Source organism: Theropithecus gelada, chromosome 11 (genome assembly GCF_003255815.1).
Source record: "Theropithecus gelada isolate Dixy chromosome 11, Tgel_1.0, whole genome shotgun sequence".
Lineage (NCBI taxonomy): Eukaryota > Metazoa > Chordata > Mammalia > Primates > Cercopithecidae > Theropithecus > Theropithecus gelada.
This window is the reverse complement of record NC_037679.1, coordinates 53,414,569-53,428,528: the sequence shown is the minus strand read 5'-3', so window position 1 is coordinate 53,428,528 and position 13,960 is coordinate 53,414,569. Positions and strand designations below refer to the sequence as shown.

At 47.8% G+C, this 13,960-nt stretch overlaps 1 protein-coding gene across 1 annotated transcript in view; it reads right to left on the bottom strand.

Moving 5' to 3' along the window:
* Nucleotides 1-13,669, bottom strand: part of PLXNC1 (plexin C1) — a 158,664-nt gene extending 144,995 nt beyond the window's left edge. The window contains exon 1 of the mRNA XM_025402584.1: nucleotides 12,329-13,669. Coding sequence (XP_025258369.1) covers nucleotides 12,329-13,390 — 1,062 coding nt within the window. The 5' untranslated portion in view covers nucleotides 13,391-13,669. The remainder of the gene's footprint in view (nucleotides 1-12,328) is intronic.
* Nucleotides 13,670-13,960: the final 291 nt, after the last annotated feature.

The following is a 13,960-nucleotide window of genomic DNA, read 5'->3' as shown; positions in this document are numbered from 1 at the left end:
AGCTGATTTCTTTCAGACTCTTGGACACAAGAGTCTGCCTCGGGGCCTTTGCACTTGCTACTTCTTCTAGCCCCACCCCCCTTCACTCCCTTGTAGGCTGGCTCTTTTCAATCTGTCAGGTTTCAAGTTGAATGTCACCTACTCACGGACACACAACCATAGCTCTTCCCGTTCCTACCTCAGTTTTTCTTCTGAATCATAGCACTCCATTTATTTCCTTCAAAATACTTATTAATAACTCTTGTTTTTAAAAACTTACTCACTGTCTCCCAGTAGACTCCATCTTTATAAGATCGACTATCTCCAATAGTATTGTATTCTACACTTTGAATGCAGCATCCACTTCAGCATCTGACATGGAGTAGGTTGTCAATAAATGCTTATCGAAGGGATAAAGAAATACAGGGTCAATGTTTGAATACTTTCAGTCAATATCTCATCAGGCCACTATGATACATTGATAAGCAGGCCTAATCATTACTGAGTTCTTTAATTGAGCCAAAACTTGTCCCTTGTAAATACTGGGCCTTGGTTCTGCCTGGGGGAGCAATAGAAAACCACCCTAGGCCTCCCATTACCATGTAAATTGGCCTTCTCTGAATTTCACATCCATAGCTCATTGACAGCTTGTAAGAGACAGTTTCTGGGTCTCTCGCCATCTCAGTACATGAAGAGTCAACAGATTCAGTGTACTGAAAATGTGCCTCTAAGAAGTAAACAGAGTACTTTAGGTGTGCTCTGACCAAAGCATATAATATTAGGATTGTCCTTTCCCATGATTCAAATAGCATATTTTGAAGAACACGCCCTATCATTGTGTTCTTTCAAATAAAAGTAGCTGATGGTAGCATGGAAGAGTAGAAAGAACAAGTGATTTAGAGTAAAAAATACGTGGTTTCAAGTTCAAGCTCTATTACTTACGAGCTGTAAGTGTTTAGACAGTCATTTATCCTTTCTGAGTTTTCTCTACCCACCCAGCCACTCATCCACCCACCCATCCACTCATCCACCTATTATTTATGGAGCACTTGCTGTTGACCAAGTACTTGATCTGTAAAATACAGATGGGAACAAACTCCCTATTGTCAAAATAAACCAATCAAATGAGTTTTGAAATAAAATGCAACACTTTGCATTTCATATCATTGGTTTCTGAAACACTTGATAATCGAAATGAATGGTTAGAGTGGGGCTCCACTGATATCCACAGTTCATGAACAGAATTCAGGGAATCCATGAAACTGGATGAAAAAAAAAAATCTTTATTCTAGGGAGCTCTAACTGGAACTTAGCATTTCCTTTAATCATGGATTCAGGCCACAGCAGTATTTACTGAACCTGTGACTTTGTCACCAAAATAAATCAGCTATTTTCATATTATTTGATAGTTGTTGCAGATATCTCAAAGTATCATTTATGCTCATCTCTCCTTTGAAATTATGGTAGTTACTGCCTCTAGATCTTGCTATTGAATGTGTTAAGATATATTACTACACCTGAAATTGAAAAAACATTTTGATATATCGATATATTAATATATTGCATCTATTTTGCAATCCAATGTTTTTATTTTACGCATTAAAAAACATTATTCTGTCAAGGGGTCTACAGGCTGCATTAGAGGTCTACAACACAAGAGCTTGCAGGGTTAGGAAGAAAGATATTGCTAAGTGAGGGGCTGACACTAGGTGACACCTACAGCCCCCAGCTGCTCTAGGCTATTTCCTCCTCTATTGCCTCAGAGAAGCAAGGCTTTGCGCTTGGAATCCAATTTTTAAAAGGGGTCAATGATGGAGAAAGGAGCCTCAGGAGAAGACCAAGGGGTGATGATCAGGGACAGCTGGTGTGTTAGGTAACACACTTCCTCAATCAGGTTGCGGGGAGATAGGGGATGACGAGGAATCCTGGCTCACTGGGAAGGGAGTCAAAAGGAAATACCCTTCCCTGTCGCTGCCCAGCTTTTACTCTTCCTCCGAACACAGCCCCAGTATCAACTCCTCTTGGACACACTCATCTCACCATGCTATAATCACTATCTTCTTCACCAGATGAAGAGTACCTTCTTTCCAGTTCCAGAAACACTTACTGAGGGCTCACTCACCATGTGTTAGCCAGCCTGATAGATGCCTAGGAAAGAAAGATGAGCCAGACCTGGCCACTCCCCTCAGTGCATGTATAGCACAAACAGGGATGTGTGGGGCCAGACACAGGGCCTGGCACACTGTAAGGTGTATGGAGCGGATCCCTGACTCCTAACTTCATTGCCAACTCCCTACTTAGAAACTCTTCCTAGATGTCCCAAGGCATCTAAAAACCAACAAAAATTACACTTGTCCTCTAATTGGTCCTCCACGTCTTAAAAACCTATTTCACTTCATCCCTCCTCTCCATCCCCACCGCTCCAACCTCAGTTCAGCTCTTCAACGTCCCTCAGTTGAATGATTGCAATAAACAAAATCCATCTGTTTCTCTCCATATTTGTCACCACTGCTCGTGGCCAAGGTGACATTATTTCTTGCCTGGACTACTGCAAGAGCCTCCTGCAGGTTTTCCTTCTTCCATTGTGGCCAATCTCTCATCCATTCCCCACAGGGCAGCTGTTATTTAGGAATTCAAATCCAATCATTTCACTTCCCTTCAAAGGCTCTCCTGTGCTCGGAGAAGAAAATCTAATCTCCTTCCCATTGCCAAGGAGGCCTGTAGGCTAGGCCTGCTGCTTCCTTCTCCAGCCTCCTCCCCTCATACTCTCCCTTCTACCTCCCTAGCCTCAACCACACTAGCATTTTGCTCTCCACAACCACCAAGACCAGGTTATTCCATCTTTGAGTCCTTGCACGTGCCCTCCAGTCTGCCAGCAGTGCTCCTCCCAGTTCTGCACGGGAAACCCGTAACTGGCCTTTATTATCTTCCTGGTGTCAATTCGGCCTCCTTAAAGAGAACTTACCCCAACACCCGCACCCCCAAATGCCTCTGCTACATCACCTGCTTAGTGAAGTGCCTCCGTTTCTTTATCTTTAAAATGGAAGTAATAATACAGCCCATTTTGTAAAGTTACAGTGAGGATTAAATGAGTTAATATTGGTAAAGTGCTTAGAATAATGACATACAGTAGGTGCGCTGTAAATTTTAGCTATCATCTTAATGTAAAAGTAACTATTAATTTGCTAAATGTTTATTGTCTGCCCTATTTACCACTGATATGAATATCTCCACACACTGCTTGGCACATAATAGTAGCTCAAGAAAGTATTTGAACAAATGATAGTCTTTCTAATAAGGTGCTTTGCCTCCAACCTTACGGCAGCCACTTTATCTTCTGAGTAATCTTTCTAGAACACATTCAGATTGTGTCGTTTATAATCCCGCTGTTATACTCCATCAGCCTTAGCCATGGTTTTCACACTCTGCTCAGCAGAGTTCTAGAAATTCCTTGGAGATGCCTCAGGGACAGGCCTGGATGGGGTGGGGCAAGTTGTAGGGCTCCGGAAACTCCCAACCCCTGCTTCCCCACCGCCACCCCCTGATGCCACCGTGTTCCCAGCACTTGGTAATTGGTCTTACAAAGAGAACCAAGTCAATGATAATTTTTCTCAAGCAACAGGGTCGTGCTATGTTGTTCAGGCTGGATTTGAACTCCTGGGCTCAAATGATCTTCCTGTCCCAGCCTCCCAAGTAGCTGGACTACAAATATGTGCCTCTACCCCTGGCTAAGATTTTTATTTTTATTTTTGTAGAGATGGGGTCTTGCTACATTGCCCAGGTTAGTCTCAAAACTCCTGGGCTCAAGTGATCCACCCACCTTGGCCATCCAAGTTGCTGGGATTACAGGCATGTGCCAACTGTTCCCTGCCTAATGATAATTTTCTAATCTTTTTCTCATATGGAGCTTCCAATGGATAATTTACTTCAAAGGCAAGGTTTGGAAAGTCTAGAGGACCAACCATCAGGATAAAATCCAACCACCTTTGCCCATCTCATTAAGCCCTTCACCATCTGGACCTGCACGCTCGTTTCTGGACATTTCACAGCCAGGGTGAGCTTCTTTTGGTTCCCAGGCTTACTCAACTTCCTGCTTGTGCACAAGCTGTACCTTCCCTCTAGAACTCCCTTCTCCACCTTCTCCACTCAGCTTCAAGACATAGCTCAAGCATTACCTCTCTAAAGCCTCCCGGATCCTCCCAGGCTGAGTGTAATGCCTCTTTTTGGGACTTCCACTGCAGCTTTTGCTCACATCTCTCTTGCCATGAGTATCGGACTGTATGGGAAAGGTTTGTTTTACTCTCATTCTTTCTATAATAGCAGGAGTCAACAAACCACCACCTGTGGGCCAAATCTGGCTTACTGCCTGTTTTTTAAATGGCCCATGAGCTAAGAATAGCTTTTGCATTTTAAAATGGTTGAAAAGAATCAAAAAAAGAATAATTCATGACAAGTGAAAATTACAGGGAATTCACATTTCGGTGTCCATAACGTTTTAATGGAACACAGCCCTGCCTGCTCATTTACGTATTGTTCATGGCTGTGTTCACACTACAGCAGCGGAATTGAGCAGTTGCGGAGACTGTACATAGCCTGCAAAGCCGAAAATATTCATGATCGGGCCCTTTACAGAGTTAGCTGACCCCTGCATAACAGCATTGACCAGGGTGGTGGGATGGAAATGCCACCAAATCCCCCTAGTAACTTCTCTAAGGAAAGCCCTATGTGTAGCTATTGAACAGACAATCCAACCAACATGAAAATCAACCACTGAAACTGAAAAATGAATGTCACAGTTCTATTTGTTTTTGTGATCACATAAAAATTAGCATTTCATCAAGACAGAAAATTAAAACTAAGAAAAATGATAAGCACATTTCATAAAAAACATAATAAGAAACCACTGCCATGGGGCCACTTTGATAAACAGGTTAGACCCATGCTGGCCACACACTGTTCCCAGGTCGACTTTGGGGTTTCCTGGTCTTCATCATCTGTGTGCCAACGCATGTTTGGGGAAGGGAGTGGTCATCCAAAAACTTTAAGGGAGACAGATTTGACACTATCGTATGCTACTGTAGTCAAGGTGTTGGTCTTGGTGTGGCTCTTCTGCCATCCTGTTCTAAGGGAATCCACCTGCAGCGCCTGCTGGGGACAATTGCATGTTTGATCCTCTTCTAATTGGACCAGGGGCCAGCACCTGCCCCAAGGGTGACAAATCCCTACACTGACCTCGGGCTCATCAGCTGGTGTGAAAGATGAACTGGACTCAACTCTAGCTCTCTCCTGGCAACTTGGACTACATAATACAGAAAGTCATTGCCAGTTAGTAGCCAAAGCAGAAGGTGACAGGCTGTTAAGATGTACAGTGGGAGGCAAGTGTGCTGGCTTACGCCTATAATCCTAGCACTTCGGAAGGACTACTTTAGCTCAGGAGATTGAGACCAGCATGGGCAACGCAGCAAGACCTCATCTTTACCAAAAATAAAAAAAATCAGCCTGGCATGGTGGTGTGTGCCTGCAATCCCAGTTACTTGGGAAGCTGAGGTGGGAGGATTGCTTGAACCCAAGAGTTTGAGGCTGCAATAAGCTATGATCATGCCACTGTACTCCAGCCTAGGTGACAGAGTGAGACTCTGTCTAAAAAAAAAAAAAAAAAAAAAAAGTTTCTAGTGTCTCTCTTCTAGGAACCATATTGTTTAAGAAATTATTTTACTCCAATTAGCTGGGTGTGATAGCACTCGCCTGAGGTACCAGCTACTCAGGAGGCTGAGGCAGGAGAATCGCTTGAATCCAGGAGGCGGTAGTTGCAGTGAGCCGAGATTGTGCCACTGCACTCCAGCCTGGGCAACAGAGTGAGACCGTGTTTAAAAAAAAAAAAAAAAAGATAGACAGTGGGAATCAAGGCAGGCCCGAGGCATACTCAGGTGGGAGGGAGTAGATATTTGAGGAAGCAGAGGAGGTCATTTGGTAGGAGGATGGTGCAAAGCAGCCAGGCTAAGTCATGTTGACAGGGAGACTAAGGAAGGAGCATCCATCATTTGCTGATGCTGACTGAGCTCCTTTAAGCTGCCTTGAATGTGGAACCACCTTCCAACTGCATATCAAGGAGCCCGTCATAACAGTATTAGTAGTAATGATGATGATAGTAAACACAGACATAACATTTACTATGAGTCAAGTAGTACTCATTCTATACTTATTAACTCATGAATCCAGACAATAAGCCTATGAAACCAAGAGGATCTCTACTAGATGAAGAAACAGAGGCACAGAAAGGTTGAATAATTTGTCTATAGTCCCACAACTGGTAACTGGTAACTTTGGACCCAATTGCCCTGGTTCCAGTGACTGTGCATACAACCATTACACGGTATTGCTTTTATTCCTAGATTACCATGGAATTCCATGTGTTTCTGTCCACACTATCCCTCATCCCTTTATCTGAGCTTACTCAAGTAGATCTTTATTCCATGCAACCAATTGTACATGACTAGGATAGAAATTGGTATCAGGATTGATGCTGTAAAGAATGGACCCTTGGAGAGAATGTCTGGTGTGTGCAATTGGTTCTGGCGTACAGCACCACAGAAGACTCTAGACATTCCCCCATATCTGGGAGTGAAATACAAATAAACTGTTACATGCAAGCGTGAAGGAGTTAATTAAACTATGGCTTATAGGTTTTTGAGACTCAGACTCTAAGCCCACAAATGGCAACTCTTTAAAGGGCTTTCTAGGTATTGCCTTTGATCAGTAAGGAGGGAATAAGGAATATCAGAGTGGTAAAATGTGTTGGTTACTTTTTACGGCCCTAAGTAAAATGCAAGGAAAAAAAATGCAACAAGTTCCTATCCCAGGTGCCTCAGCTGGAATACAAGGAAAATTGTTTTATCTTATAACAGTGGTTCTTAAACTTAAGCATGACTTCAAATCACTTTGAGGGCTTTCTAAAATACAGATTGCCAGTCCTACCTCAACCTCCGGAGCTTCTGATTTAGTAAATCTGGTATAGGGTCCAAGAGTGTGCATGTCTAACAAGTTCCCAAGTGATGTGCACGCTGCTGGGCCAGAGTCCACACTTTAAGGACCACTGCCTACAGCATAAAGCCCTTTCCTCTCATAGTTGAAAGGCAATCAAAAATTACACCATAGAAGTTCCAACCACGTTAGGTTTCCATGGTCAAAAGTAATTCTGATCGGCAACACCAGAACCCTGGTATTCCCATGAATGGAAGTACCTGGGAAGAGCTGAAGGAGTGAAGGACACCATGTAACCTAAAACTAAGGAAGGAAGGGGCTTCGACACATCAGGCATTAAGAAAAAGAGAATGGTGAAGGGAGTGTGAGGTGACCAGACTCCCAGAAACTGTTGCTGCTGAGTATTGAAAACATTTCCAACATGATTCTCTACGATCCTTCATGTATTCATTCAACAAATATTTCTGAAGTCCCAACTACATACTGGGTTCTATGCTAGGTATGGGGGGTTCAACAGAGAACACCCTTTGAGATCATGTATAGGACTGCATGCTCAGAACACCAACACTGTCTAAAAGTTCACAGTTAAGAAACTACAATCCTGCCAGAGTCAGAACTTCAGGTGGTCACCAATGCAAACCTAGAAACTCAGCTCACAACTAAGGATTCTCTGCTGTATCCTATGCCTGTGTCCACAAAAGGCTGGTCTTAGCATAGCAGCTGTAAGGGCCTAGCTTGCTCCATACAGGATAGGGTTGACACCAGGACCTAATGTCCATGGTGACAGACTGTCCATGGCAGTGGACATGTACACATTATTGCATGTAATAATTATGTAACCCTTCGTGCCTTGGTTTCTTTATTTGTAAGTGGGGAATCCCATTTCCTTGATAGCAATATTCTCTGGATTCAGGAGTTAATGTGTATAGAATAAGCACTACTTGACCCATAGAAAATGCCATGTGCTTTGGATGTCTTTCTTATCATCACCATCATGATTACTAATAGTAATAGGATAGGGCTCCTTAATGTAGACATATAAGGTGGTTAAAAGTTCAGGTCCTAGAGTTGGACCACCCAGGTTCTAAATCCTCTGCTATTTTCCAGCTATGGAACCTAACAGAAGCTCTCTGGGCCTTACTTTTTCTCATCTCTAATCATCATGATAACTACAGTCCTTGCCCCATATGGTGAATGAGAATCAACAGAAAATAAGGCATGTAAATTGCTTCACACAAAACCTGGCCATAATAACTACTCAGTAGATAGTAGCTATGATTGCCTTCCCCCTCTTTCTAAGTGGGTGCTGTCACTGCAATTGTCCTTTTTGAATCCATTTTTGCATATCATATGTATATATGAGGGTAAAATCACCATCTAGTCTATAGACTGCAAAATGGCTTGACAAAATCATAACAGAAACTGGAAGATAAATAAACATCACAGGAAGACTGCGGATTTTGAGGTCAATAGGCTGCATCACCAAGTGCAACTGGGATGTCACTTCTCCACACATGTTCCTTGGGTTGCTGTCTGTTGGACAGCATGTGAGCATTCTGTGGTTGTCTGCATGACAGTTAAATTATGTCAGGCTTTAGAATTACGTAAGTGTGGAAGAAGGGGGGTATGTCCCCCTACAAAAGGGTAGAATGAACTAGAGAACAAACTAGAATGAACTAGAGTCCTGTGGACCAACACTATAGGAAAACATGCTACCTTCAGTGTCTACAGAGGGGTGGCTGCCATGTTTAAACCACAAATGACCCCAGAACCCAACAATGGTGGCCAAACAAGTCTGGAGCAATCAGACTCCACAAACTCGAACACAAACACTTTCTATGGATCACATTGGTGTAGTGAGAGTTCAGAAAGGAAGGAAGTCAAATTAATTAGCTTGTGCATAATTAAAAACATTCATTTTTATACTAATCCAAGCACAGGTATGTTATAAAAAAGAATGAAAAAAAGGAAAGAGACCACATGAAGTTCTAAAACACAACCCAAGATTAGAGGCATGTCCTGCCTTCTGAGGTTACCCTCTAGCCTCAACCCCACATCCTAGGGGAGGTTGTTTGCTGCCGATTTAATTAGGGGACCTTCACGGGAAAGTTCGAGAAGTCCTGGGGTGGTAGGAAGAGTAGAGATGTAGACATTGGAAGACCTGGATTAAAGGTGGAGGGCTCTGGCACTTATCTCACTATCTTGAGCAAGTTGCTTAATGGATCTTTAGCCTTCTCATTTGGAAAATGAGATGATCCTCATAGAATCAACCTCAGACTTGATGCGGGGCTCAAAAGAAATAATACATGTGGAAGTGCTGTAAAAATATCACAGAAGATTATTAGAGAGAGGGTCTACAGAAATCGGTTGCCTTAGCACATTTGAGAGATGCAGTTAACCTGCTATAATTGTGAAAGTGGATTCAAAGTTGGTGGCAAGGCAGAAAAAGTAACGGTCCAGTGTGTAAACAGCTGAGTACACACTCACTGCACAAGCATCTCATAAATTACTCCTTAGCAGAAGCTGAAGGGGAGGAGGATCAGTGATAAGAGGTAAGAGAACCAGGAAGTGGGAAAATACAACCCAGTCAGTCCCATCACTTTTCTACCTATGGTTGATTGAAGATGGAAAATAAGAGGCAGCTAGGAGGAGAGGGAGAAAGAAGGCAAGTGAATCCAGCCGCTTGTGCCTTGCAGCCTGTGGATTACTGTTAAAATTACTGTGTCTGCTCTAAAGGAATCGCTGTTGGAATCTATTGAGGTTCCCTCTAGAGTGTGTCAAGTCCTGCTCCTGTTTTAGGCACCTGTAATTCAGCATGCCTTTTCAAAATCACATTCGAGACCTGAAAATAAAATGCAGAACAAATGCAATCAAATGACATCATTCTTCTGAGTGACAGCCAGGGGCACACCGATCCCATGACCCCATTACACAAGGTTGCAACCTGCTATTGTCCTTTCAGTGGCAAAATCAGTGGTACCCAGCACAGAGCATTGCTTACACTAGCAGCCATCAAACAAATATTTGTTGAATTGAGTATCTTCTCTACCTATTTAATAGGTTAGAAAATTGTCAGCTTTTTCATCAAAACTACCACCCTTTTTCATTCAAACTCCTATTGAAATTCAATTCCATTAAGGCTTTTCAATGCATACTAGCAGCAAGGAATTTACTTAAATGAAAAAAAAAATGCAAAACTCCAAGCTCCCACCTGTGCAGCCATGACATGCTATTGTTTGAACCAGAGTATATTATTTAACTTGGCTGACAAGCTCAGGGGGTAGAGACCCTGTCTTTCAGAACACACAACTCTGAGCACACTGGGAGTTCTTGATAAATAGCAGCAGCAAGAAATGCTGTGGAGGGACCCATTTTAATTATTTATTTTTCCAGTTCCAGATTTTTGGCAGCATGTGTTTATCCCTTGCTTGATTTCCAAGGGGCAGCTCTCTCGCAGAAGCTCCTGTAAAGATGGATAAACAGCTCCACGACTTCCTCTGCCACTGCCCCTCCCCATCCCGGCACAAGCAGGAACACCTGATTGAGCCAAAACGTGGATTTTGAGTGCATTTAAGATGCTGGCTGGGTTTGAAAGGGAACTGAGTCTTCCAGGACCCAATAGGTAGAGAGACGCAGTCAAGAGAAATGTTTTGGCTCCACACATTGACACAGCTGTCAGATGGCAAGCTTGGACTTCCACCCTTATTACCTGCTGTGGGCCTCTGAGCTGGCTTGTCATTAACCCCAGAGACCAAGTGTGTCTAAAGCTGGACACAAAGTAATATTTCGGGGGTACTTTCAAGTCTTTCAACAGAGAAGTAGGAAACGATGATTTCACCAAACTTAAACCATTAGATTATAAAGATCTAATAAAGACAGGAATCAAATATTAAATTATATGTGTACGGCAACAGTAAGTCATTTAGGAGGCAAATATCTGTTTTTACATATTTTTAAAAATTATACCAGTAACAAAATGAAGGCATTATGTGTGTGTCCCAGCACACAGCTTGACAGGCAAAGAAGCAGCAAGTGACTGTCCTAAGAAGCCTTGTAAAAGACCTCCTGATTTTTTTTCTCCCTGGCTCATAGGGCTAATATTTGGTAAGATGTGCTTTGCAGAGAAAGAAGGGGGTGGGGGAAGCTGTCTTTCTATACACACATTAATATACCTGGGAGCCAACGTACCCCTGTACCAACACATTTTCCAAGTGGTGACTTCTCCCCTTCCTCTCTGACTCATTTTGTACCAAAACAATGGCAACACCTGTAGCCGTTAATTTCTGCGCTTTGATTTTTTGTCCAGTTATAAAGGAGGCTCCCAGCAGGCTCCCCTCTCAGGAGCCATATGTGGAGTTGATGTGCCAGCCGCCTTGGAAGGGAAACGGCCTCCGGAGAAGTGCACAATGGCCCCATAATCCCCATCAACTGGACCCTCTTGAACTGCCTCTTTATTTTCCAGTCAAAGAAATGCCAATCTCAAGATGAAAGCTGTGGCTGCCCTGGGAGCCCAGGGGAAACCTGTGTCGCTTGCCTGGTTCAGCCCAAGGGTGGTGACTCTGAGTTCCGCCATCTAGTCTCGCAATCTGGAGCCCAGAAACTGTCTGTAGTACCCCCAACACTCTCCCTTGCGCTCCCCTCTAGGATGAGGCTTTTACCACAAGGCCACCTCCCGCCCAGCCTCTCCCAGCGGCTGGCGACCACAGCGCACCCTGAGCAGAGCCACGGCCCCGCCCCCTCGCACCGGGTCACGCCGGGGGTTCGGTTCCAGCGCGAGCCTCTTTGCAGGCTGGCATTTCTCCACGCTGAGCGGGCTAGCAACTCTTCAGACCACAGCACTTGCGTTGCCGGTGGGGGGCGGAGACAGGGGGCCACAAAGGCTGGGGTGTGGCAGGGAGCCCTTTAGGTTCAATGGCTTCTCTGCCGAGGGCACTGTGTTTGTTAACTGTTGACCAAGAGGGTCAGACCCACACGCCCGCTGGGACTACACAGAAGGGGCACAGAGAAGTCTGGAGAAGCGAATGGGAAAGAGAGGCTGCGCGAGGAGACTCAGCCCCAAACAAGCGTCCCCGTTTGGATAGGGAAGGATGGCACTGGGATGCAGCCACTAGAGTTTTGAGTCTAACTCCAACCCTCCCCGCCCCCCTTTTTACGCTCTCCCTTTGGGGACCTCAGGCCGTGCTCCAGGTCTCGGGGACCGTCCGAGAGGAGCCTTCGGACGGCCGCCCGCGGTGTGAACCTGAGACTTGGTAAATGTCAACCGGATCTACCCCCGCCCAGCCGCTCGCCCCCAGCTCGTTCTGCCTCGGCGGCGGCGGCTGCTCCCCGGCAGCAGCGCTCCCCGCGGCGCCCCGGGGGCAGGACTTACGCAGTGGCTCTCGGCCGTCTTGAAGTCCCAGCTGACCCTCTTGGCGCGCGCCTGGATCTCACTCATCCTGAAGAGGCAGAGCGCCGTGGTGGTGGGGGAGCGCCGCTCCTGGCCCTCTCCCGCGGCCGCGCTGAACACTCCCGCCCAGACGTCCAGGGCCTCCACTAGGCTGGAGGAGAGGAGCAGGCGGCGGCCGTCGGGGCGGCCGTGGCCGCAGTCGAGGGACGCCTGGCCCTGGAACAGCACCTCGGTGCTCTGCGCGATGCGCGCCATGCTGGGCCAGCCGGTGGCAGCGCCGCTCGTGTAGTTGTAGGGGTAGTAGGGGAAGTAGATGCTGCCGTTCCAGAGAAAGGCGTCTACGAAGTGCAGGCTGCCCGCGCCCTCGCACAGCTTGAGGCGGCCCAGCTCCTGCGTGGCCAGGCTGCGCCCCTCCGTGTCCTTGAGCGCGATGGCGGTGTCGTGATCGGATGCCGCGGGGTTGCAGCGGCTCGCCGTCTCTGGCTCAGGCAGCACGTAGGTGGCGGCCACCGCCAGGTACCAGCGGTTGTTCTGGCCCGCGCGGTACACCACGCCGGCCGTCGAGCCCTGCGGGTGGCACGACACCACCTCGGTGCCGTTGCGCAGGGAGCTGCGGCTCAGGTTGCCCAGGGGCCGCACCTCGCAGGCGCCCCGGTCGAAGGTCCAGCCGGTGAGCAGCAGCCCCCCGAGGCCGGCCGCCCCCTCGCGGTAGGGCAGCAGCAGCTTGCTGAAGCTGCTCCCGGGCCGGGGCCGCGCGGGGGGCGCCAGCGAGACCGGCTCCGTGCAGTTGCCCGCTTGGTCCCGGTACAGGCGCGAGAGGCTGTGCTCCAGGCTGTAGTCCAGCTGGTCCAGGCAGCTGCCGCTCGCCACGAACACGCCGTCCTCCCGGCTCGCTGCGATGGCTCCGATGGCTTGCTCTGACCGCCACACGGGCTCGTCCGCGCCCCGGCCGGGAGTCGCCAGTGCCAGCAGATAGGCGAGCAGGGGCAGCGGCGCTGCGGGACGCGGGGGGCGCGGCGGCGCCTTCCTCCGGGAGACCTCCATGGGGCTGGGGGGGCCGCCCCCGGGCAGGGCGCGCGGCGGCGACGGCGGCTCAGGCGCGCGGCAACGGAGACGCGGGCGGCGGCGGCGGCGGCGGTTCCTGCGCGCGCTCCGGCTCCCGCGGCCGCCCCATCCCCGCAGCTCACCCGGGAAGGAGAGCGGGGAGGGCGGCGCGCGGCGGGCTCGCTCCGGCAGCCTGTGCAGCGGCGGCGGCGGCAGCAAGCCCTGCGCGCTCCGGCACCGTTTCCTCCTCGCCCTCCTTCGCCGGAGAGTTCCTGTGTGCAGCGCTGGCGCTCGCGGGGAGGCGCGGAGGGGAAGGGAGGGGACGGGCGGAGAGGAGCGAGGCGGGCGGGGAGGGCTGGAGAGGTTGGGTGCGCTTGTGCGTTTCACTTTCCCATTGTGAAAGTGGGATGCAACTGGCCCCCTTCCTCATCCTCTTCCTCCTCCGCCCTCCGCCTCCTGCCCGACCGCCCGCCCTCCCTCCACGCCCATCTCCCCTCCCCTCTTGATTCGGTGAGATAGGGAGGAGGGAGGTCTCGTAATTTGGGTTACTGTGTAGGTGGCCTCTTTCAT